Source organism: Telopea speciosissima, chromosome 9 (genome assembly GCF_018873765.1).
Source record: "Telopea speciosissima isolate NSW1024214 ecotype Mountain lineage chromosome 9, Tspe_v1, whole genome shotgun sequence".
Lineage (NCBI taxonomy): Eukaryota > Viridiplantae > Streptophyta > Magnoliopsida > Proteales > Proteaceae > Telopea > Telopea speciosissima.
Genome location: NC_057924.1, coordinates 6933480 through 6959851, shown reverse-complemented (window position 1 = coordinate 6959851; position 26372 = coordinate 6933480). Strand labels below are relative to the sequence as shown.

General features: G+C 38.0%; 2 protein-coding genes across 3 annotated transcripts; one reads left to right on the top strand and one right to left on the bottom strand.

Annotated features, from left to right (window-relative positions):
• The first annotated feature begins 10327 nt into the window (after positions 1 to 10327).
• Positions 10328 to 13937, top strand: LOC122640801 (glucose-6-phosphate/phosphate translocator 1, chloroplastic-like). Its single transcript, XM_043834046.1, has 5 exons — positions 10328 to 10864; positions 10973 to 11198; positions 11358 to 11580; positions 12759 to 12972; positions 13597 to 13937. The coding sequence occupies exons 1-5, from the start codon at positions 10352 to 10354 to the stop codon at positions 13606 to 13608; spliced, it is 1188 nt and encodes a 395-aa protein (XP_043689981.1). The 5' UTR covers positions 10328 to 10351; the 3' UTR covers positions 13609 to 13937.
• Positions 13938 to 17073: 3136 nt separating this feature from the next.
• Positions 17074 to 22014, bottom strand: LOC122640838 (tryptophan synthase beta chain 1-like). Of its 2 annotated transcripts, XM_043834091.1 has the most exons (5): positions 21654 to 22014; positions 21174 to 21530; positions 19282 to 19724; positions 19078 to 19172; positions 17074 to 17301 (listed from the first exon to the last, which is right to left on the bottom strand). In XM_043834091.1, exons 1-5 carry the CDS (start codon positions 21984 to 21986, stop codon positions 17126 to 17128), a joined length of 1404 nt encoding a protein of 467 aa, XP_043690026.1. In that variant the 5' UTR covers positions 21987 to 22014; the 3' UTR covers positions 17074 to 17125. The 2 variants fall into 2 exon arrangements, with proteins under 2 accessions (XP_043690026.1, XP_043690027.1); XM_043834092.1 differs by lacking the exon at positions 19078 to 19172.
• Positions 22015 to 26372: the final 4358 nt, after the last annotated feature.

The following is a 26372-nucleotide window of genomic DNA, read 5'->3' as shown; positions in this document are numbered from 1 at the left end:
CTCTCCCTGAAATCCGCCATTACAGACGACCCAGGAGCTTCACTCCAGAACTGGAATGTCTCCACAAGCCATTGCACATGGACTGGAGTTTCTTGTGATGGGTACCGCCGAGTCGTCTCCCTTGACCTCTCCAATATGAACGTCTTTGGCACTTTATCCCCTGATATAGGTCACCTTCGCAACCTCGTTAATCTCACCGTCGCTGCTATCGTTCTCTCTAGTCCCGTCCCTTCCGAACTCGCTCACAGTAGCGGTCTCCGACAGTTGAACCTTTCTAACAACATCTTCAATGGTAGCTTCCCTTCCCAGCTCTCTTCTCAAGTACCTTGAAGTTCTTGATTTCTGTTACAACAATATGACTGGGGATTTACCCGTTGAGGCGTCAGAGATGCCAAAGACCCAGTGAGCCACAACATCTAATTTAATTATTCTTCCTTGTAATCCCATCAGTTCCAGATACCCCACTTCCCTCTTAAAAAAAACCCATTAAGCAAAGACTGAAACTATTAAGTAATTACAAGTTACAACCCATTATGGGCATCTACCTGTTCTGCTAAATTTTCAACGAAGAACACAGAGAAGGAGACTAGAGACACCCAAAACCCAACCCTGATTGAAGATATAATCAAAAATCAAATTAGAAGAAAGATAAACAAAACAAAACAAAAGGCAACTAAGAACAGAGGAGCAGGGAGTGAATCTGAGTGACTCTGTCAAAACTTCCGATGATCCGCCACATCCACGGTTGTGGTGCACGACAATAACTTGCGAAATATTTTGAAAAGTGCAGCACAGGACATCTCCTTTACCTTCCTCATCACCACTCACTTCTTCTCACTTCCTCCCTTCTTTTTCTTCTTCTTCTTCTTCTTATTCTTTTGAGTCACTCTGTCTTTCACACCCCCAAAGCAATCTGAAGAGCTTGAAATCAATGGATCTCTCCAACAATATGTTCTCCGGTGAGATTCCAGAATCTTTTGCGGAGCTGAAGAATCTAACACTGTTGAATTTGTTCAGGAAAAAGTTGCACGGCGCCATTCCAGATTTCACATTCCTGAATCGAGTTTAGGGTTAGGGTTTGAGGGTGGAGCAGAGAGTGATGGTGAAGATGGTGATGATTCGGTTCAGGCAAAGAGATTGAAGAGGAGTGATTGAGTGGCAAACATTTTAACCAATCAATGGGGCACTGGGATGGTTGCAACTCATCTTCCCCAATCGATTTTGGAAAAGATGAGTTGCAGGTTTTTGTTTTTTGTTTTTTTGTGTTTTGGTTTCTTTTTGGAAGGGCAATTCCGTCAGTTCAAGTCTAATTTTTAACAATGTTAGTCATGAACTGACAGAATGGGTTCATTTGTTACTGTTTGCAAATCTCAAGGGGATACGTAGAATTTTTCAAAATTGGAGGGTGAAAATATCTTTTCGTCAAACCTCAGAAGTGGTATGTATAAATTTTCATTTTTGTAATGTTTATTCATGAAGTGACAGATTTATCCCCTTCTTCTTCAATCTGGGTTTCATAACCAGTTGTATTTATTGTTAGAGAACGATGGAGAAGAGACTAATTAATTGCAACCTTACAAATCTAAAACCATGGATGATGGAACAGCTAATTGAGGGGGGAGCAGGGCTAGCACATGTAGGTTTTAGATGTGGGTTTGGCCTCTAGCAAGTGTGGGAGAATTTGTCACAAATTAATGGCTTTTGTTTCTTGTCTGCAACTACAAGCGAGCGCAGACCCATGAAACTGCATTGCCCATACCCTCCCTATGTGGCCGGCGTGCGGCCTTACATTTTTGTTTCTCCATCCCTGTACAAACCGAACAGAGTGACAGACGGTGAGCAAAATTTGAGTTCCAATTTGGATCGACTTGCTTTGGTGGGCTACATAAAATGAAGTTGGTTTCAAAACTTTGTTGAATGACCAGAAATAATCGGATTGGAATTTGATTGATTCAACTCAATAAGGATTGCATACAGTTATCATGTAGTTTTTCAGCATCAGCAACAGATGAACAATCCCAACCGAAACTACAGCTCCAGCTTCCTCCCCCCTTCTCTAGACTCAAGACTCCATCGCCGACACCATAAAATCCTTATTTTGTTTCAGGATCATAATCGGTCTGATTAACTCTGTAATCAGTTAGAAAGGGCAGAATTTTGAGGAAACTTGAGGTGAATATTCCGATTCAAAATGACAAAATAATTGGAATCGATCCAATTCACCAATATTTGAAACCCTGGCTTATGCTTGTGTCCCAGAATTCAATCCGACAAACCTCCACCCTTAGAGGATAGATTGAATCCATTGTGAGGGATGCCCTCTGCATCGGAGTCTCGGACCTTCTCCTTCAATCGTGAAACTGTGCCAATCTAATCCATGGAAAACGGGAAGCTGGCCTACATCTAATGGTGAAACTGTTCCGGATCAAATTTAAGCTACCTGAATCAACCGTTCCAATTTAACCCCTCAAATTCCAAAAAATATATATATATATATCGGTGAATCTATAACGAGGAAACCCTTAATCGATTTTCAGATTCAAACCTTTAATTTGATAATCGATTAAGGGTTTTAGGTTATTATTTGAAATTTGTTTAAGAGAAATTTTCTGACATTGATTATGGTTTGAAATCAATTAGGGTTTAAAATCAGTAGGGGTAGGGGTGGTGGGATTGCATGAGGAAGAAGGAGGAGGAGGAGGAGAAGGGGGGTATATCTATCAATTTCACTGTTTTCTATTGAATAAGTGATAATGGTATAATGGACATTTTCAATTAAACACCAACAACAGACTAACACTGTCAGGTTTCAGGGGGTGTCAAGTAATTGTCTAAAACGTTGGTGATAATTTTCTCAAAAAAAAACAGGTAGGCTTATAAAATCCGTATTTAGTGTTCTAAAGCACTGCATATACAAAATATTTTTAATTATTAAATGTTTTCCAGAGTTTACTGGCCCAACTGCACAAATATATACTCATTATCCAGCACTCCATTGAATTGAAATATTGAATTAAGTACAGGTATTAAAACTTGGAATTGGGATCCTGATCGGTACCGATGATTCTATTGGTCTGGATCGGCTTTGGAATCGATATTTTCATGGATCTAGGGTTTTCTATACAAGTATAAGACGAGCCCGAATCGAGACCAGCCTCGATTCTTGTATTCGGAGTAAATTAGGTAAGAGTTTATTTATTTAGTGGAATTGGAGCTTTGGATGCCTAAAAAGTTCTGGGGAGAATGTTTTTTGTGTCATAGCACAGGTTGCACTAGGCACATGGGCAGCTTGGGCGGGGGGCAGGGTGGTCATTGTGCCACCCCTATGTGCCTAGGTGCAGCCTGTGCTGCAGCACAGAGAACAGCGCCCTAAAATTCTATGCAAAAAAATAGACTCTTCGGATTGTAGAAATAAGATCAAAAAGGAAGGAAAAGAAAGAAATTTTAGAAAGGAGATTCTACCCCTTTTGTGGTCAGCAATACACAAGCAAAATCTTGGGTGGCCGCACTTTATTCTATCATGTGTTAATTGCGGTGGCTTTGTGCTCGCAGTTGGTAGTTGTAGATTTTAGATGCTTTAATTTGTCAGTCGGCTGTTCTTCCCTTTGTTTAAATTTCATAATTCTATTTTTCTTTATCTCAATACTTCTATAGAAGACTCTTCATGCCCCATCTTCATTATCCATTTCTCTATGAATAATTTATTAAATTGGCATGGAAATCTTAATGGATATTGTTAATATTACTACAACAAGAAAATATTAAGATGACTAGATAAACAAGTTTTTTTTTATGTTTTGATAAACTGATAAACAAGTGTTTGAAGTTATGACATGCATTATGGAATTAGGTTGATTCTTTGGAAAATTATTTATAAAATAACCATGCATTATGGAATTAAGTTGATTCATTGGAAAATTATTTATAAAATAATCATGCATTATTCAATGTTCATTATTAGAAAGCTTTATTTCTTTAATTAAGAAAATGAATGGTTAAGTCGCATTACTTGGGGTATACTTAGCTTTTTAAAACATTAAAATAGACGTACCTTTTATTGTTCTTTTTCGTTCTTTCTTTCTTTATTTTTAATGTTTTGTAGTTTAGATGTCATGATCAAAAGTTTATTAAGGGACCTAACTTCAACAGTTCCACTTTTATCCCACGTATCAGTTTTTGTTGGCACTCAAATATTTTGGATATGTTCATGCAATTGATTTTTTCGTACAAAAAATTGGAAACTGATTGAAAAATTAAAGAGAAGTAGTTTTCTGTCTGAGAGTCTGGCCTACGCCGACACTCTCATGTGTGTATATCTCTCCTTCTCAAAATAAGAAGGCAAATGTGTCTTTTTATATGGAGAGAAAAGAAATAGACTCATGGGAGTACTGGCATAGGTCACACTCCCAGACAGAGTTCTTTTTTCCCAAAATTAAAATATGATATAGTGGAATAATTTAAAGTAAATTGCTTAGATTATAAAAATTAAAGTTTTAAGAAACTAAGCCAACGAGAGGGATGCCCTTTATCACAAGAATCATCCATGTGGCTTGAAGAAAAGAAACCTTGACAAAAGTCTTTTGCTATAGGGTCGTAAGTCAACAAATACTTATGGGAGAGCCCTCTTTTGTAATTTTGCACCAATAGGAAGGTGGTTGATAAATCGTCAAATAGCAGAAATTTATTAAAAATAGAGGGTGTGGTGTCCAGATCCTCTACCTACATGGGGTGCCACCCTACATGATGAGAACCAACTAAATAAAATCTCTACCTTATCCGACACAGGGTTAGAGGATCCAGACTCGAAGGTGTGGGGGTCCATGGGTGGGATGTGAGAGGGTGTGTAGAAGAATTTGCACACTGGCATTTTGTGCTTTTTTTCCCTAATATTTATGTATTTGTTGTATGAGAAAAAGAGCATTGTTTGGTCGTGCCCTACGTCCATACATGGGGTGGCGAAATGGCCTCCCCGCCCCCATATTACATGCATGGGCAAGTATTCTCATTGGCCCCTGCGTTGGCACTGGGGCCACATGACCAAGCTGGGTTTTCTCGTTTTGGGAAAAAGGGAAAAAGTTTCCCAGGTAGGCAATGTGTTGTATGCCTCTCACTATAGTTTTTTCTATTATTTTCTCTCTCCTCTTGGGAGCACATGGGCCCATATATGTTATACCATTCCACACGCTGTCATTGGTTTGGTGTTGAGATTCTCCCCACTCTAGTGGCATAGGAAACCCTCTACCACATTTTTTTTTTGGGATGCTGTTTTATGGGTGGGATGCAGGGGCCACGCCGTGCACGTCAGCCAATGAGAGTGCATGCGGTGGCACAAAAGGAGGTGAAATTTCCGCCATACATGGGAGACATGGTGGTCATTCCGATCCTTATTGCACGTGAGTGTGGCTCCTGAGTCCCACGTAGAAAACATTGGCTCTCTTTATTTTTTTATGGAAAAAAGCACATTGCTTGGTTGCTGAAAAAATAGGATTGTGTAAAATTACTGCCCCCACCCCGGTGAAATAAAAAATCTCATTCTTGTTGATGTCCATGCCCATGTTGGTGAGACCACGCGACTAGAGAGCGATCTCTTGCCCTTTTATTATTTAAAGAAAAAGGACAAACACATTACCCTTTTTTTCACAATCATTGACACTCTTCCATTCCCTCACCACTCATCCTATATATCAATTTTTCTTCTTTTTATTTAATATTTCACTAATATTTAACTAATTTTTTCCACTTATTATGATAATAGTTAAAATTAATTTTGTCTTGAAACACAGTCCACTTGGAAGTGGACAAGTAGAGTATAGAGGAGTATATCCACATCAAAGTAGAGGAATATGTCATTCGGGTTTCGGGCCATCAATAAGAAGTTTTTTAAAAGGCAAACGTCAGACTCCGAACTCCTGGCCCAACTTCGTCACTGTATCACCTAACCAACCACCCAATGACTCGTTCATTAAACAAAAAAAAAACCAATGATTCGTTTTCTATATGTATATTTAAGGTAATTATGCTGACTAAGAAGCTTTTGCACCACAAAAATGGAATTTCTTAGAGAGAGATGGATTGTTTGGAAGCACCTACTCCCTTAAAATTAAAAGGATAGGGGAAGGAAGGTTTTAAAATGCGGAATTGGAGACGGAATTACACAGTGACGATTTTAATTCGGAATCGATCTTCAAGAACCCTAGAATAGATTTAGATCCAAAAAAAAAAAATTTCTAAGATTTTGAGTGTGAGATAGATTAGTCAAAATCGGGATCAATCAAACAGTCATGAGCAATTCCGATATGAATCTATGCGAGTCCCAATTTTTAAAACCATTGGGAGGTGGGGGAGAACTAAATAATATCTAAGGCAAGAAGTGTGAAAGAATATACGAAGGAATCTATAACATGTGAACTGCATATCCAAGCCATCCATACCATGGGAACTGTAGTGTACATTTAGTATTTTGAAACCTTTAATTGCTTTTATTTTTTACCATTTAAATTTGATAACAATTAACAAAGGATGGGATAACGATTAACGAATCTTGTCAAGTGATTGATAAGAATACAAATCAGCAAATCCAGAGGAAAATTTGATTCCAATCCAACTTCAGGAAGACGACAAGGTAAGGAGAATAGTAAATGTGTATAAGTTAAGTTGATGAATAAAAAAAGGATAAAAGTTCTCTGTAGGGACGTGGCCCTTGCACGTGTGGGGTCAGAGGGAGCACGCTGTGACATCAATATATAGGCCGATCATTATTGTCTTTCATAGGGGGTTGGGGAGGTCATTTCATGGTTTCACCCCTATGTTTGGATGTAGGTTGTGCCATGTGGCCTCTGCTGTGCAACAAGATGTGTTAATACGATTGAAGATTTTTATTAGTGTAGGACTGTAGGATACAAAGTCATGGTTCAATTTTGATTTAGTCAGAATTGGTTGGAATCAGTAAAAGAATCGATTAGAATTTGTTGACATCAATGCAAGCCCTAGAAATCAAGCATAAATTGATCAGAATTAGAATCATTCTAATTTTGGTCAATTCCGATTCAATTGAAAGCTAATACCAAGCACAAACATGGTCCAAATAAACAAAATTGGTTTTCATGGATTTTGATTCTGATACAACCAAAATCTGCTGGATTTGCTTATGAATTAGTTAGACTTGACTAAAATCAATCTAACCCCTAGAAATCAAGTCGTAGCTCATTTCCGACATCATTCTTCTTACTTTTGTTTTGAAGTTATAGAATTCCGACTTGTCATCAAAAACAGACTTTTCTTTTTTATCATAGAAGCATGCTTAACACAGCCTTAAAGAGTAAAAACATTCGAGGCCATGGCGAACTGATGGTGTATAATTCTAAAGGAGATACATGTATTAAATTTGCAAAGATCTAACATTTATGACATTTCTTCACATATTCTATTCAATCTGCTTCTTTTGTAGATTCCTCCTTTCTCTTGTCAGAACAAACCAATTCATTTCCTGTGCCTACAACCAACGGCTTTTACCCCTCGCCCTCCCTTCACGTCAATAGAAGACCTTATATGATATGTGAAGGTCCAGACGAAACAGTCAATTATGCAGATCAACAGTAATAAATTAAGAAGTCGATATTGCACTAAGTTGGCCCAGTTTCTCACCGAGCAGAATATTTTATGCCCAACAACGATTTAGAATCATTCAATTTTGTCCAATTTTGATCTGATTCGATTGATGAAATCATTGATTCAATTCCAATTCCAGTTTCAATTCCTCAAAGCATGAGTACAGAGATAAGATATTTAGGAGACGTAATAGTAACACCTACTCACTCACCCTGAAACAAGTCAACACGTGTTCGGTGCAAGTTCCTTCCTCCTAAACTCTCATTACAGCCCAACCTGGGTAGTAAGTAGTCAAGTAGCCAACAACTAGTTCAATTTGTTGTTGTTGTTGTTTGGTTGTACACAGTGGCTCATCATGGCTCATGAATCTCAATTCTCAACCGGATTCTCTCTGTTTCTTGTTCTTACATGGGATTGTTTCTTACTTGGTAATCACCAAACTCCAACAAGTTGATATTTGTTTCTTCTTCAGCTACTTCTTTGTTCTGGTCACCGCCAAACACATTTTGCATTCCCAACAAACAAACGTCCCTTTCACTTGCTTTCCTTTTCATCTCGTTTCGGGTTTCAATTTTCCACCCAAGCAACCAATAAAAAAAGTATCCACCCAAAGAACCAATTCTATTTATACAGTAAAATAAAAAAACTAAAAGAAAGGTAGGCGTGAGTGCGTGACCTAAGAACTCATCACATGACTCCCGAGAGACCTTAGAGCTTAGAACCTTTTAGTTTATTTTTATTCACTGCCCATGGTGGGTTGAGTACTTGTGTTTGGTAATGATCCCGCGGAATATTTCTCGTATTGTTTTGTTCTATGAGAATAAACACCGAATCATTGTTTTTATTCTTTGAGAATGAATTGGCATTTGAGAATAGTTCTCGAGAAATAAAATGAAATTGAATTTTGTACTCTCATGATACATTGGAAAGACCTAAGAGTGTCAAAACCTAGCCCGAACCATTAAGATCGATTGAAACTGAACGGAAAAATCCAGACCGAACCAAACTGATCTTTATTGGATTGGTTTTGGGTTGGGGTATGATGAGATCGGTTGAAAATCGAATCGCATCAGACTGACCGATAACAAACCGAAAAACGAACCAAATGAAACTAATAAAAAAATCATTGAGTATAAGGTTATGAATAATTGAATTGATTTCAATATTAGCGAGCAAATTTATGATTGTAAGGGGAATTGTTACAAATCAATGAATATGATGTTATGCAAATAGGGAAATTGATTTGTAACAATGTTTCTTCCATTGATCTCCTTTTAAAGTGTGGAGAAAATGAAATATTTAATGTCATTGAAAAGAGAAAGAGAAGAAAATAGGCACAAACCAAACCCAATCCGTTTAAAAAATTTCGGTATCAAATCGAATCCAAATTGATAGCAACTCGTTATCATAAATCGAAATCGGCACAAAATCAAACCACACCGAAATTGAAATCGAGCCGAAACTGAAAAGTTCTTATTGGTTCGGTTTCGATTTTCCTAAAAATCACACCGAAATCGAAAAAACTTACCCAAACTCAGACTGAACCGACCGATTGACACCCTTTGAAAAACCCCAAAAAAATTAATTTTGTACTCTCACGATACATTGGAAAGCCCCAAAAAAATCCCATTAAATACGTTTTCTATCTTGCAAAAGTACTCCTAAAGAACGGAAATAGAAAAATAATATTTCTAACCCAAAAACACTTCCTGTGTAAATGAAACATTATCATACAAGCCCTAGACTCCGCTCGGTTTTAACTCCGGTGTAAAAGGTTTTAACTTTACGGAACTACCCCTCGTTCTCATCAAATCTTGACCATCCACCACATTGACTTCTCCACCGGACATTCCTATGAAGTAAGAGGACAAAAAAGCCACGTGGTATTAATATACGGTGTGAGTTCTGGTCTTGGTCGACCTTTAGGGGCCTGTAGACAGACCCCACAACCCGTCATTTGGGGCTTAATGGACACGTGTTCGACAAACAAGGCTGCTATGGCGGCGAAGTCGTAAGAGGTGAAAAGTATTAGGTACTTACGAACTTACGATACGACTTATGTTCCCTGAGGATTTTTCCGTCATTATATAAATTTGGAGGGATTTAATTGAGATATTACAAAACTTTGCGTTTCCCTGCCGCTCACCTTGATTGTAACTTTCTTCTTCTTTCGACTTTTCACTTTCCCGTGCTAAAAGCTCCGTTTCCTTCTCCGCTCTTACTATATAATTATAAGAGAAGAGAGGAAGATCAGCTTTCTTCTTAGTTTCTGTTTGGTATAATTAGTTGTTTACTGTTTTCTCTTACCCTTCGTTTCGATCATAGACATTGCTTTGCCTCTGTCGACATTTGAACGGCGTTGTGATCGTTTTCCCTCTCTTACCGAGATTCGCGTCGAAAAGATCGGGGAGAACACATCGCAGTTTCTGATTTCGGATTTCCATTAAGGTTTTCTTAGGAAGCTCTTCTGATCTTGGAGTTCTACTTCGGGAATTCGTCGAGATTACATCCTCTGTTTTATTTTCCGTTACCACTCTTTGAGTCTGAATCTAGAAGATCGGCCTAGTTTCTTGGATCTCCTGATTTCTTCGTCCGCAGAAGTCGGTGAATCATTAATCAGGCTGAAGCTTTGTGTTTCGGCTAAAAAATCACTTATTTTTCATAAATTGGTGGTCAGTTCCTGATCACTCTGTAGCGATCAAGAAATTGTAAGCCTTTTCTACGGAATTTTTATATCAACAAGATGATCTGCTCAGTCAAGCATTCACCCGCTGCCCTTGGTGTTCCCGATCTCTTACGGCTCCGGCCCAAAGCATCAGGGCTGCGTCCGCAATCCTGTTCACTTCCCTCTATGTCAGCCCCAAAAGGCTCCAACTTCGGCCTCTGTGCTCGGAAACCCCTTTATATTTCATCTATTGAAGCTTTTGGATCTTCAGAGAGTGCAAAACCACGGAAGCCTATTATCGAGTGCAAAGCCTATGAAGCTGATCAATCACAACCGATCGAACTATCTGACCAGCAAGTAAAAGCAGCCGCAGCTCAGAAGCTGAAAATAAGTATCTATTTTGCAACTTGGTGGGCTTTGAACGTTGTCTTCAACATATACAACAAGAAGGTTCTCAACGCGTACCCCTACCCATGGCTCACCTCCACTCTGTCTCTCGCTGCGGGATCGCTCATTATGTTGGTCTCCTGGGCTTTTCGGATTGTTGAAGCCCCGAAAACTGACTTGGAATTCTGGAAAACTCTCTTTCCGGTAAGGAGAATTTGATTGTATCTGGTGTTTTAAGGGTTTTAGATTCTTTGGTTTTGTTTCTTCTCAGGAAGTTTGGTCTTATTGTTCTCTCGCTGGTTTGTTGTATAGGTTGCGGTAGCACATACCATCGGACATGTTGCTGCGACTGTGAGCATGTCGAAGGTTGCGGTTTCGTTCACTCACATCATCAAGAGTGGTGAACCTGCTTTCAGCGTCTTGGTCTCGAGATTTATCTTAGGTGAAACTTTTCCAGTGCCGGTATATCTGTCGCTTGTGCCAATTATCGGCGGTTGTGCTCTTGCTGCTGTCACAGAGCTTAACTTCAACATGATTGGTAATAAGATTATATTTTTGTTTTCCTCATAAATGAGTCTCCTTTAACACCCCCCCCCTCTTCTTTCTAATTAGTACATCTCTGCATTTGTTGATTTTCTTCCTCTTCTATTGTTAGTTTTCTGAATCTTAAAGTTTGGTCATTTCACTTTGTTATTAGGGTTTATGGGGGCTATGATATCAAATCTGGCGTTTGTGTTCCGGAACATATTCTCAAAGAGAGGGATGAAGGGAAAGTCTGTCAGTGGCATGAATTACTATGCTTGTTTGTCTATAATGTCTCTGCTGATTCTCACCCCCTTCGCTATTGCGGTGGAGGGTCCACAATTTTGGGTAGCTGGCTGGGAGAAAGCGATCTCTCAGATTGGACCCAATTTCATATGGTAACCACAACACCTACCTACCCTTCTTTTGCTTGTATTATATCTCAGTACTGCTGCTTTGTCTGTGTATTCATGTCCGTTTGATATGTTTACCCGTTGATTAACCTCTCTTGATGCTTATTTTTATTTAAATTAAACCACTCTAGACCTCAAGCAAAATCACCAGTTTCAAATCTTCTAAGGTATAATAGCAGTGATCTTCTAAATTCTAATATAGGAGTAGTAGAAGTAATACTTATAGCAGCGGTAATAGTAGAAGAAGATAAATTTTACCTAGAGAATGATTTTGGACATTGGGTTGGGGTACATTAAAGAATCCTAGTCTCACAAAATTGGTTTATGATGTTAATACTTTTGAGTATGACATGATGAGGGGTCTTGTTCATATCTATTCCTTATGTTAAAAGAAATCTTAGGTAGGATTAATGGGATTTCTAGGCTTCTAAAGAACACTCCAGATCTTTTTACCATGGATTAGGAAAAACTAGTGGCTATGTTTGCTTGCAAGGGGAATTAAAGGGATGGGAAGTGAAAATTGTCAAACCTAAAAAAGAAACTTGTGTAATCATTTACCCACGTGATTGTATCAATTACTTAAATTTCATACCACATTTAGTAATGATACATTTTGCATGTAATTTTTATTTTACTTTTTAAATCAAAGGGAATTGGATGCAAAATAAAGTGACATTCAATACCAAATATTGAATGATTTGGAGTTAGTGACATAGTCACATGGGGTAATGATTACAAAAGTTTTTTTTTTAGGTTTGAAAATTTCACTTTCCTTCCCTTTAATTCCCTTTGGAACCAACCGAAGCCGGTATGAGTAAGTGTGGCATCCAACTTTTGAAGGTTAGGTGATAATATCTAACTGTAAAACTTCATACTGTTGGAATTGTTGCCACACTTTCCAGCTAATTCACTGAAGTTTCTAGTTACACCCTGAAGATATGCCTCCCCATTAATCTGTCTTATTTTGACCAATTATGAATAATTGAGGAAGCAATGTGTGTCTTTCATGACGAAGCATGTGTCATTCCATCTTTTGGTCTCATTTTCATTCTTTGTTCTTATCTGTTGATTTAAAGCTTTGAACTCTCTTTTCTCCTTCAGCCTCTTACTAAAGAAAAATGATTTTTTTTGGTGGTTGTGTGGCTCTGAATTATTCATAATAGGTGGGTGGCGGCACAGAGTGTGTTTTATCACTTGTATAATCAGGTTTCATACATGTCCCTGGATGAGATCTCACCTTTGACGTTTAGCATTGGAAACACCATGAAGAGGATTTCTGTCATTGTCTCGTCCATCATCATCTTCCGCACACCTGTCCAACCAGTCAATGCCCTTGGAGCTGCCATCGCAGTCCTTGGAACCTTCCTTTATTCTCAGGTGAGTTAACATTCTGTTGTTGATGAATTGATTATGACTCTTAAAAATTTGTTAATAATTATACTGTTTCAAGTGGACTAGAATCCCATTGGAAAAAAATTAAAGGACTAAAATGTCCTTTACTTCATTTTCAGATGTGTGGCCAAAATGATATTTGTGTGTTTATCTCCTAGGGACCCCTGCTCCATTGTAGCTGGGGGAAACGTTATTAAAAGAACACTGGTTTTATCAGTGCACATATTTCTTTCTATTTCAAGGTCCATTTTCAAGTTATACAGCTATAAGTCTACTGCATCGCACTATTGTAAAGTAGTCTTTCATATTTACATCACATTCGCTTAGGTTTGGATCCCCAATTAAATTGTAGACAAAAATTAACCAAAATCATTATACAGTCTCGACAGACTAGTGTTCTAACATATAGGATCAGCTTAAAGGTATGCTCTTTTCATTCGCATTCCCATTGAAATGCTATATGCGTTAGAGCATACTTACCTACTTTACCCCCTTCTAATGTAGATAGCAATGATATGGTGAGTTCGTGAGATGTATGAAGCTGCTCAAAGACATGATTGAGTTGCTTCTTGTTGTACTGATTAGTATGTCTTTTTTGTACTTGTGCAGGCTAAACAGTAAGAAATAGGAGCAAGGAACTTAGCCTTATCTTTCTTGTATCAGCATGAAGGGAAAAGATGGTTGGAGAGATTGACTAAAGCTGTTGATAGTACTCATTTCATGGCCCAAGAATATTGGGTTTTTGGTCTTACGGAGTTTCCTCTTGTTGATAGGAATAAGAAAGATTATCAGTAATAGTATTACCATACAGCTGGATATATAGGTGTTTTGGTGATTCATTTACATTGAAATTATCTGTATCTTTTTTTCAATTCTTGGGGATTGAAAATAATGTCTCTATGAACATATAACCCATTGGTATGATATTGATAGGTTCCTTTGTTTCCACTCATTGTGTAGTTCTCTTGTGTCTAAACCATTGTAATCGTCAGTTCATACCTCATCTACTTCAGATGCCTGGCATCTCTGGTTTTTGGAAGACCATATCCCTCCTTATCCCCTGTTACCGGAGCCTTCCAGGCATGTCATTGTTCGTACGCAATGTTTGCGTCTGCTCTAAATGTCAAATCTTAATCCGTGGTTTATTTCTAGCCTCAAACCTCTAAACTTTGTCTTCACTCTCTCTAGAGCCAGCTCAATCTGTACCTTGATTTCCCTTCTGCTGAGATGATATGAGAGTATGAGACTTTGTAAGAGCAGAGCATCCTCTTCCCCAATCCCCCCCCCTCCCCCAACGTTCTCTTTCTCTCTATACATGTGTGTTGGGGGGGGGGGGGGGGGGACGGAAGGGTATGTTTATGTACTTGAGCATTACATTAAGCAAGGAAAGCAAATTACACTTGTTCGATTCGCACTTGATTCACTTATTCTGATCTGTAATTTGACCACCTGGAATATAACTAAATTATGGCGTATGTTCTTAGATGTCTGGGAAGTGAATCAGCGATGTTCATTGCCATGGTAAATTGATTCAATTGGTTGGTGTTGGACATCTTTGCAAAACTCTGTTTTCTTCAGAATGAATGCCTGACGCGCTTCAAAGTAGAGGCAGATATTCTTCAGTTGCAACTTGAATGAGCAAAGAGAATATTGCTACTCGGCCATGGGATTCATTTCATGTTTTGTTTTGTTTTGGTTTTTTTTTTTCTTTTTGGGTGAGATTTTCTGTTTAGGTTGAAACCACTTTTAACAAAAATGCGTTTAAAACGAAAAAAACACGTTTTGAGAAAAAGCGGTAAACAACAAGCATTCCTATTTTAAACGCATTTAAAACACGTTTCTGTTTTTTTAACGTTTTTTAAGACCTTGGACTTAAGTGACCATATCTCTCTCTCCTGTACTTTGATCTGCTTGATTCTTTCACCACTGTAAAGATGACTCGAAGGGCTGCAATTTTCATGATATCACCTTCAACTCAAAGTCAGTGCATGGATACCAAAATTAGAAGCATGTATTTCAAATAAAAATTCTACAATTTATATGAGAATAGTGTCGTTTTTTTTTTTCGTTTTTTTTTTAAAATATAAACATTTAAAACCCGTATTGTCTATTTTCTGTTTTTTACCGTTCTCTGTTTTTTTAACCGTTTTATTTGACCGTCTGTTGACAATTTTTTACCGTTTAAAATCCGTACCATAAGATTCTGTTTTTGGCGGTTCCCATTTTAACTAACTATGGTTGAGACTTGAGACCAGACGATCTTGGCGTCTGCAGAACATGCACCGAAAGATACCCACGAAACTCCCGAGTAAACTTGGTGATAGCCTTACAGAGTGGTTTCTAAAGGGTTTTAGATTTCAAGCATCAGAATTGGATCGGTTGAATTGGCCATGACTAATCCTGATCCAATCCTGATTCTAGACATTTCCAAATGGCCTGTTCTAGGGGTTTTGTACCAGATCGTTGGGTTTTCAGATCTAAGGGGTCGATTCTAGAGATTTTAAGACTGATTCTGGCCGATTCAGACCGATTCAACCCTGATTCTGAGTTTAAAATCCTTGTTTAGAACGCACATGCAACTTGACTTTAGTCACTTACGAATGACTATATATATATGGTCTGTGGTGCTAGTAGAACAAGTACGCTTCCCAGTTCTCACCACTGATATGATGCATTAATCAATACCAAAATGGTTAAACTTAACCGTTTGGATCCATTCCGTTGATTGGTCGAACCTAGTCAGATTTAATGGCCCATGAAACCTAGTTAGGATGGTTGAACCTAACTGTTCCATTGGTGTAGCATAATGGAGAATGCTGATTGGATGCAAGCATGCAGGAATGTTCCAAAAGTGATCACCTCCTACAGTTGGATCGACCAATTTGTACACACACACACATTAATCACTGCCTTACAATGTGACATTGGGACCCCAGAAATGTAGGGTCTCCACTGTGATCAGAAATGAAGCATATCAGGCTCAGCCACAAACTGAATACAGAATTAGACATAATCAGCATTGCTGAAAGCAGGTATATAGTTAGGTCAATGTTAGGGCCCGCAACAGCTAAACACATATCATACTCATGCTTAAGGGTGTCAATTGGGACGGTTCCCGGTATTTGGGATAGGATGGTACCGGTACCGGTACCAAAAGTGCCAATCTCAGTACTGTACCATTTAGTTAACGGGACCAAACCTAAATCCCAATCCCGATTACTAGCGGGACGGAACGGTACCGGTTCTTAAACGGTTCTAAGCATTGTAGAAAATGGGAGAAGTTTAATTGTTTCTAACGAGAAGGGTTTATTAGTGTCATAGAATTTTTTCACTATCATGAAATCTAAGTGTCTACTGCTTTTTATAAAGCAACTTAAATTATGAAATCATAGTTTTATTTCTTCAAACTCCATAAGATCACATGTAATAAGCTTCTTATTTTTTTAAATCTAGAGAAATCCTACAAAATGGAAGAATCCCGTTGTGCAAAAAGGAAGAACCTGGTAGATATAGTTGGTCAACGGAGTAGCACTGTAGCAGGTTCTGTGAGGATAGACTTCAAGCTACGGTTGTTGACTAGTTGTTCTTCTTCGTATTCAAAAGGCAATTAGTGAAACTCTAATGAGTCGTAATTCTTATACCATTTAAAAAAAAAAAAAAAAAAAAAAAGATCTTATATACTCTTTTCTTGTAAAACGGTGCTAGTAGTTTTGGTACCATCCGGTACCTAATTGGTATTTCGGTACTGGTACCATTGGAAATCCCGTCCCAGAACCGTCCCGTCCCATTTATCATTCGGTACCAAAATTAGATACCAGTACCGTCCCATTTACTAATGGGATGGTCCGGTACCGGGTTTTAGAAGGACGGTATTAGGACGGTTCCCGGTTCCAGTCCCAAATTGACACTCTTACTCAAGCTAAAGCAAAAAATATGATAATAATCTCAGGTATTATAATTTATAGTATATATAACGGTTACAGGACTCCATACTTTAAAACAGAAAAGTAAAAAGAAATTTCAAATAAGTTTCTGCATAGAAAAACATAAGAGGAAGAATATTTCTTGTCACCAAAAAAAAAAAAAAAAATACAAAGTTTGGATCAATTTGGAAGAGAAGCGCACATCGACACCTCCTCTAGACCTTCAAATATTTAATGGCTGTTTGAACATCCTTATCACCTCTACCGCTGCAGTTAAGCACAACTTTAGATCCATTTGGCAGTGTTGGGCATAATTTCTCCAAATAAGCGAATGCATGAGATGTCTCCAAAGCTGGTATTATGCCCTCCAATCGAGATACTTTCTTGAAAGCTGCAATTGTGCAAAACAGCAGAATAAATAAGAAGGGACCGAGTTTTCCTCCTCCCACAGTGAATGGGATTCCATTAACCACAGGTGTCAGATGGGCAGGAGGGCATCACAAGGGTGTTTTTGGGAAAATACTAAAACCCTATAGCGGTTTGTGAACCTTTATCAAATTATCTATCGAGCCATGAAAAAGATTCAACAAAAGACAAACAAATCCATTATCTGTTTTACGTAAAACAATACGTGGAGTAACTCCCGATATAGTAGTAAAAGCAAGCCCTCATTAACAAAAGAGCTGCCTATGGTCCTGTTGTAATCAAGCCAACAGAACATAACATAACTTTGATTTTTATACGTTCACCCATTGGTTCCAGCACAACTGCACAAGCCAGTTGTCTGACAGGATTCTCTATGTCACAATTTATTAAACCCAGTCTTATATACAGGTCATAGCTCATGATTTGTCTAACATAGCACCAATTCACATGAGTTTAATGTCTTCACAAATTGAAGATACAAAACTGCATAAGTAAACAGACATTAAAAGGATCCTGGTAAGGCAGTAAACAGTGCTATATCGGGATCTAATCCACCTACTACTGTATTCGACAAAGGATCCAAAACTACCTCTTTATAATTTATGGTCCAACCCCTCAATTCCCTACATCTTACACTCCAAAGAATGTCAGATGCCAAACCAAGAGACTTAAACACCATTAGATCCTTATAACAGTAAAAAGTTCAACTAAAAATTAGTTATGAAAAATTAGTGAAGTATGACCAACAGATAAAAACTCTTGATACTGGTGAGAATGCATTCTTTAGAGATGACACAGTAAAACCAGATTGCGTATATTTTACTTGAGGGAGAAAAGACCGACTTTGTGCACGTTTTTATAAGATGAACAAAGGAAGTATTTCTAGCTATGTGTTCAAGATTGCATTGCAGGCTTTACAGTCAGAAAATAACATTCCAATTTTCAAGCAATATAGTAAAAGCCACAATGTAAAAAATGACTAGGGTTCTGAATCACTGTGTCAACCTCAAGCTCATTCCTCTGCTTCACTCTCTTAAATGCAGCATGAGCTTTGTTTTTCAGCTCATAAACTGAGCCTGAGCTGAGTTATGGTCAGCCCACCTCACCTAGAGGCCTCAGCTCATACTAAGAGTAAACGGCTCAGCACATTTACAGCCCTCCAACCACATCAAGCTAATCAAAGCAAAAGATTTTGACATTTGTATTTCTTATTCTCCACTTAGTGTATCGTTGTCTAGATGGAGAATAGTTTCTAAAAGCACATAGGCATGGAAACAGACATAATCACACATATGTTTGATGTTTTATGGCATCTCACTCATAACAGACCAACATAAACTATACGTAGCTGGAAATAATCCTTTTAAGGCAATTTAAAGTCGGTTATCTGTTGGATTTCCTCTGTTGAGTCTGTCCTATGGAGGCTATCTCAGTTTTCCAAGCAAGCTATATTATTAAGCCAATCTCGGGACATCCCATCCCAACAAAAACCACGATTAGCCAACTCCATGGCTGATTCTCTAGCTAAGGATGGCGTTTTAGAGGCTATGCATTTGATATGCCCATGTAAATTTTATGGTTCATACCAAATTTGGTTCTCCTTCCCAGAAAAGGTGCTTCTGGTTCGGTTTGTCCTTTGGCCCTCTGCAATGAAGTGCTTTACCTCCTCCCCCCCACCCCCCCAAAAAAATAGAGATGTCGCTGGCTTGCAGAAAATTATCCAGATCTAAAGCATATATACCTTCCAGTGCCTCTTCATCAGTGACGCTATAGTATTCAGCACGTCCAATATCTTTCAAAAAACTATGCTCTGGTCCAACTCCAGGGTAATCCAACCTAAAGTCACACGGGAATCATTTACATTTGCCATACAAATGAAAAGCAAAAAAATAGAACATAAGAAACACTGTGAACCAATAGCATGTAAAGACTTCCTTATTCTTACCCAGCACTTATAGAATGTGGCTCAACTATTTGTCCATCATCATCCTGCAATAAATAGCTCATAGCCCCATGCAACACCCCTACGTCACCTTTTGTCAAAGTAGCAGCATGCCTACCACTATCTAAGCCAAAACCAGCAGCCTCCACACCAATCAACCTGACATCTGCATCATTAACAAACTCATGAAATAGCCCCATTGCATTTGAACCACCACCAACACAGGCAACTAGCACATCAGGCATGCCACCCCATTTCTCCATAGCCTGTTTTCTCGTTTCTTTACCAATCACCGCATGGAAATCTCTGACCATCATAGGATATGGATGAGGCCCAGCAACAGAACCTAGAATGTAATGGGTAGACTCAACATTAGTTACCCAGTCCCGTATAGCCTCTGATGTGGCATCCTTTAGTGTGGCAGTCCCAGAACTTACAGCTCTAACCTAATTAGACAACAAAAAAAAAAAAAGCAAAAAAAAAAGATAAATAAATAAATAAATATATATACACATAAAAGAACAGACGTGGAAACTGTATACGAGAATAAACAATCAACTTGCACATTAAAACAAAAAGACAATAAATTCACATCTCCTCCCCCAGATTGAGCAAAGTAATTGAACATTCAGTTAGGCACCCGCAAGGAGGTAACCACATTCAACCAGATTTCAACAAATTTCAACTGAAATATTCTAGTTTCAAAAGGGCAACCCAAAAATCTTTCCGTGCTGAGTGAAATCATTCAAATTGATGACTCATAGAAAACTACTATGACTATGATGACCAGATTTAATTCATTTGTAACCAAAATAATAGATTAATTATGAAGCAAATAATGAAAAATGTACCAGCATGGTTAAACATACAGTCTAAAGGACATAAAAATTGTTCAAGAGATTATAATGGCACTGAGAAGTAGTAGTTTTGTGAAAAAATTACCTATAAAAGAAGATACCAAAATGTAACAGCCAGGACATTCGTGGGGTATCTATCATAAACTTTACTGATACAGCTCAGGTTAACACATTAGCCAACACAGTATCTATTCGGATCAGTGTAACTTGGATTGACTTACTACAACAGTTATTCACCTTATTCAAGTTGCGATATTGCTCCGGTTATGATTGCCAGATATATGATGAGTGTGAATCTGTATACAGACTGTTAGTGTTGAGAAAATTTCAAGAGTGAACAGAATTTTCTTAGCACCATGCCAGAATTCAAGCATTTTAAAGAATAATAGAACTTATTGATTTGGGAAAGTATTCTTATCTGTTCCTCGGTTAAATGATATAATTTATTGATGGAAATAAGAAATTCCAATTACCAGATGCAGTCTTCGGTTAAAAATCATACAATAATACCATCCCTATAACATAACTTCATTGTATGTCCATACATACATGGTCAAAATATGGTCAAAAATGTATCAGAGTCTTTAGCAAACAGTAGGTGGATAACAGATGGACTTTTCAAAAGCACTGAATTATCACTGCTTGCAGGAGATGTTATAATTACTAATCCAAAATCCAAGTGACATTACATGAGGAAGCTAGGAAAGATTCACATCCAAGCAATAGCATTGTTATGCAATGATGATTTTGCACAAAGCAGCACTCAAAATACTGCTGATCTGAAAACACCCCTTCCACACCACACCACCCCACCCCCCCCCCCACACCCCCTCCCTCCCAAAAAAAACAAAAAAAAAAAGAAACAACTTATTCGGTGGTTCGTGTTTGGGATTAGTTCAATCATAAATGATTTCTCCGAAACATAGAAGATATAGAATGCACAAGAATATTTGAAATTCCAGACCCAAAAACAGCTAAACACTGAAGAAGAAACACTAAAAAACTCAAACCATTAAATGATTAAGGGTGATAGCAAACCTCAGCTCCAAGAAGCTTGATTCTGAAAACATTAAGAGCTTGCCTCTCCATGTCTTGAGCACCCATGTAGATAATGCACTGCAAACCAAACCTAGCACATACAGTAGCTGTTGCAACTCCATGTTGACCTGCACCCGTCTCAGCAATAATCCGTTTTTTGCCCAAACGTTTGGCGAGCAGAGCTTGGGCGACCGCATTGTTGATTTTATGAGCCCCTGTGTGATTGAGATCTTCCCTCTTCAGGTATATGTGAGGCCCTTCACCATTTGGACGTTTATATTCCTCTGTGAGCCGCTCGGCAAAGTAGAGAGGGCTTTCCCGCCCAACATAGTCCCTCAAAATTCCATCTAGTTCTTTCTACAAGTGAATTAAGGGAGCAATAGAAATTAAAACAAAGAACCACAATGAAATTCGTTTGAAAAGCGAAAATGCGAAAAGAATGAAATTCACAAACGGGAAATTACAATTGAATGAACGAACCTGGAATTCCTCATCCACAGAAAGTGACAAGAACGCCGACTCGAGCTCCGCAAGAGCATGCATAAGGGTTTCCGGGACGTATTTCCCTCCAAACTTACCAAACCGACCGAACGAATCCGGTCTCTGAAAATTATTCCATTTCTTCTCCATTTCCTCCACTTGAATAGCGGATTCTCTCGTCATAACACAGGAAATCGAAGCAGGTTTAAAGTCGGAACAACCATACTGGTATTTCTCAAATTTGAAGGGGATTCGAGGAAGATACAAGGAAGAAGAGAAAGATTTGTAAGGAGAAGTTGGGTTTCTGCAACTAGAGCTTACGGAGATTGCCATTGAGAACCGTTACGACTGAAGGCGGAGTGGAAGATGGATTGCTACCAGACAGTAATGGCGATTATATAAATAATTTCAAAAAATTTGTTTTATTTTTTTTGATCAAGAAAAAAATTTGTTTAATGACGTGAAAATTTGACCTTTAGATTCTAAACCCCTCGTGTATAACAACAGTACTATTGTAGGGGTGTTAAGAGGGAGGAGTATTTATGAAAATAAAAAAAATACATCTCATATATTTCTTCTTAGATGAAAGAACAACTTAAACTCCGGGAGAGAGTTGGTCTTGGAAGTAGGAATCTGTTGATGAATGGTTATACAATGGTGGTCCTTATGAATTGATTGTTCAACAATCAACACTGTTTACTTGATTTAATTGGTTTCGTGGGTTGTGAGTCAGTTTTTGTATGGTACCCACCCAGTTCTCCAGTGCCTCTAATAAGAGAGGGGGGTGGGTTGGATCACACCAGACTATTTGGGTAGGGGTAGGGTGATCATTGCACCCCCATTATTAGGCACGCTAGGGAACTAGACCGGGCAAGAAATTGGAGGCGATAAAGATCCACAACCTCACCCCACCCCATGTTTCATTTTGTGCAATTTTTAAAATGAAACAATATAACTATACTATTTTAGAAATGGGTAAATTATGCATCATCTCCTGGTTTTCAAACGAAACTCAAATCAACCCTGGTTTTTGAAAACACTCAAATCACCCCTTGTATTAGACCCCAATATGACAAATTAGTCCCTACCGTTAGTTTTATGTTGGTAAGTGATGATGTCATCAAGTTAAATAAATTTAAATCCCTAAACTACCTTTGACTAGTGTTGATTTACGATTTTACCTTTATATTGTAAATTTAATTATAATATTTTAGTATAAGGGTAAAATAGTCCTTTCACACCAATTACTAACAGCATACTGACATCGTTACTGCAGAGGGGGACGGATGAGTATTTTCAAAAACCAAGGGGTGATTTGAGTTTCGTTTGAAAACCAGGAGGTGAAGTGTAATTTACCCTTTAGAAAATCAAATCAGATTAGGTGCAAATTGGATATGTGAATCCTAATCCAACCAGAATCAAGATCAATATAAATTTGATTTATCGGAGCAGATGATCAACTCCCTGTATGTAAAGGCTTCACGTAAGCTTTTGTGACCACACATGTCCTTTTGCATCCATAAATATCCCTCTGTACTATCATTAAGGAATTTAGTTCGTCGCCAGGGAGCCCAGCACGCCCAGGGTGCTGTCAACCTTTGGGCTATGCCGCACACATGCCGATGCATGCATCGAGATGTGTGTGGCACAGCTCAACCACTGGATGTCCCCTGACAGCACCTTGGGTGCATGCCTTCCTGGAGACAATCCTGATCCATCATTAAGAGTGTTTATTAGGACATTTGTAGAAGAAAAAAGATGCATGCATGTTGTGACGTTCCAATCCCAATTTTTTAAAACCCCTGTATGTGAAGTTCTGTTCATCAAGGTAGCTGTCTCTTTCTGGTTGAGAACCCTTCAGACAAAATACCGAACTTGCTTTCAAAAGTAGATTTGGGGACATTGAAGGAGCATTGTGCGTGGGTGTGCCCACGACCAGTGGTACAAAGCTTGAAGCCATTCATTTATAGGCCACGGAAACACGATTAATATACCAAACTTGGCCAACCTTCTTCCTTGCCAACCGACACCACAGAATAGCTGGTGTGCGAGAGAGAGAGAGAGAGAGAGAGAGAGAGAGAGAGGATGTTCAAAAGTGTTTTTTGTAGTACATATGTGAAATGAAAAAATTTTACCATCTTTATAAAAAATTTAGTTATATTAAGAAGAAAAGAAATATGGTTACAAATTATTTGCCACACCAATAAGAAAATCCCTATCTTAAAATAGAAAAATTACAATTTTATGAATTAAATATGTTTTTTAAGTGAATAAAAATACCCTTGAGGACATTTATTATCACTTGTCTCGATTCACAACTCATCGCTGGACCATCTTATTTTTTTGAATGTGGTGGAATTATAATAATAATAATTTTTCATATAATAATAATAATAATAATAATAATAATAATAATAAGGGCTTTATTCCCCGTCATTATGCCTAGTGAAGTATAATTAGGGGTCCAAAGCTCTAACTATTGTCAAGCGTTATTTTAAAACTAAAAAACTTATTCGCTGATTCACCGGATAGGACTGTCAATTTGTTCATTTGGTCCTGGTTTCACTAGTTTTCGCATGAGACTATGTGAATCCAAAACCAAACCAATAATGGATTTGGTTTGGTCAAATTCAAATTTGGTCCGATTAGAACAGCTACAACCTTGTGTCTTGGCACAGGCCAACATGCGCTACGCAATTAGGTGGCGTTCTTTCTCCCATACATAATCACAGAAAAGAAACATGTTCTTATAATTTTCGAGTTGGTATCAGCTTTTAAGATGCTATTACTATAATGGACAAATTGGTACACATCAAATTGTTGTATTCTCCACCATATATAGAACACATAACGATTTTCAAATAATTAATTGGAAGTTAAATTTGATGCCTCAATGATACGTTGTGATTTTTTACTGTTTTCTGTTGGCATTATTAGATGCTTGGAGAATCAAAGAACATTTTTGTTTCAAATTTCTAAGGCCTAGGTCCCATTTGGTAACACTCCTAGAGAATATTTCTGGTGTTTTTTTGTTCTACAGGAATGCATATAGAATTGAAACGCGTTTGATACACATGGTCCAATATTTTGTTCTTATGGACTAGACCGGTTGAAAAAACATGCAAAGATCAGGAATTGAGAAACACCAATTTGGAGCTTCTTCTATTCTTCAGCTCAAATGAAAGATCAAAAGTTGAAAAAAATTCATTGTGTTCCCGATGAAACAACCTTCGGCCAAAACCCACACATGGCTCTCTCTCACGCCTGAAACCCCTTTGCAAATCGACTCCTTTGTAGTGTAACTCCATTGCAAGGAAATCAAATCCTCTGAAACTCGACTCCTTTTTCCTCCACAAGGTAGCTTCGATACCCTTTTCTCCATCCTCTCTTCACCCCTCGTCCTCCTCCTCTCTCTCAAGCGGTAAACCTACAACAGGGATATGGCTGAGTTCAAAGGCCGATACGAATTGCCAGAAGTTTAATTTTGGAAAAACCCGTTATCGCTTTGGGAGTTTTTCTAATGGTGGTTTCTCTTGCGGGACTCATCGGTGCTTGTTGTCATGTTTCATTGCTTCTTTGGCTTTATCTTCTTGTGATGTTCCTTCTCATAGTTCTTCTCTTCTGTTTCACCATTTTCACTTTCGTTGTTACTAATTACAAGAGTGCTAGAGAAGTTGTTTCTGAAAGAAGTTATAAGAAGTATAAGTTGGGGGACTATTCTATGACTAATAATAGAATGAAATATACCCATTAGTATAAGGAGATTACTCTTTAGATTTTCTTTTGAAATCTTCAGTTTTATACTAAAGGGTAAAATTATCATTTCGCATGAAATATATCCATGATGTCATCACTTAACAGTCCGTTCTTAATCGACTGCTAATTTTGTTTTGTTTTTTTTTAAAATCGAAACGTTGCTCAAGACAATTTTTGGAAATTTCAGGTTTATTTCTATTTTAGGCAAACTAAGGAGTGTTCGAGCAATTTCAAAACTAAACAACTTTTTCGCATATAGGAGTGTCAATCGATCGCTTTGATCCGGGTTTCATTGGTTTCCCCATGAGAATGAGTGAATTCGAAACCAATCAATAATGGATTTGGCCTGGTCAGATTTAATTTCGGATCGGTTTGTATTTGATTTTCTCTTATTTATTTATTGTCAGTCTAATATGGGTTTGACATACCATGTATATATAAGAGGGGGGGGGGGATGTATTTTTTTAAAACCCCATTCACGTAAATGCTCTTGCACGCGCTCTTATAGGCCTCCGCACTAGTGCAGATGCTACATGACGGATTAGCTAAGGGTGTCAACTGGTACGGTTTCGGTACGGTACAAACAATAGGTACCTAATACCGTTATTGTACCGTACCATTTAGAAATCCTATTTCCAATACTGTTACTACCGTACCGCTATGATATGGTTTCGATACAGTATATAATTGGTATGCAAAACGGTATAAAAATGGTATGAAATCAATTTTCACAAAAATGGTAATAAAAAATGGTTTAAATATGGGATCTTTAAAACAAAGAATGCCATATTTTTTCGGTAAATCAAAGAAAGCCATATTAGTATTAGTATTTAGTGTATCACCGTATGGTGTATATTCTTTTATTTTTTATTTTTATATGTTTACATCCCAAAACGGTACGGTTATGATACAAAGTTGGTAAAATGGTACAGTTTCGATATATACCAATGGTATGAACATAGA

Bases quoted from the DNA above. Each gene is read 5' to 3' on its own strand.
- LOC122640801 (XM_043834046.1), top strand. From the start codon at position 10,352: ATGATCTGCTCAGTCAAGCATTCACCCGCTGCCCTTGGTGTTCCCGAT. The intron at 10,865-10,972 runs GTAAGGAGAATT...TTTGTTGTATAG, and splicing joins TCTGGAAAACTCTCTTTCCG to GTTGCGGTAGCACATACCAT. The intron at 11,581-12,758 runs GTAACCACAACA...TATTCATAATAG, and splicing joins ATTGGACCCAATTTCATATG to GTGGGTGGCGGCACAGAGTG.
- LOC122640838 (XM_043834091.1), bottom strand. From the start codon at position 21,986: ATGGCAATCTCCGTAAGCTCTAGTTGCAGAAACCCAACTTCTCCTTAC. The intron at 19,725-21,173 runs GTTTGCTATCAC...TTGTCTAATTAG, and splicing joins TCAAGCTTCTTGGAGCTGAG to GTTAGAGCTGTAAGTTCTGG. The intron at 19,173-19,281 runs GTAAGAATAAGG...GTGTGACTTTAG, and splicing joins CCACATTCTATAAGTGCTGG to GTTGGATTACCCTGGAGTTG.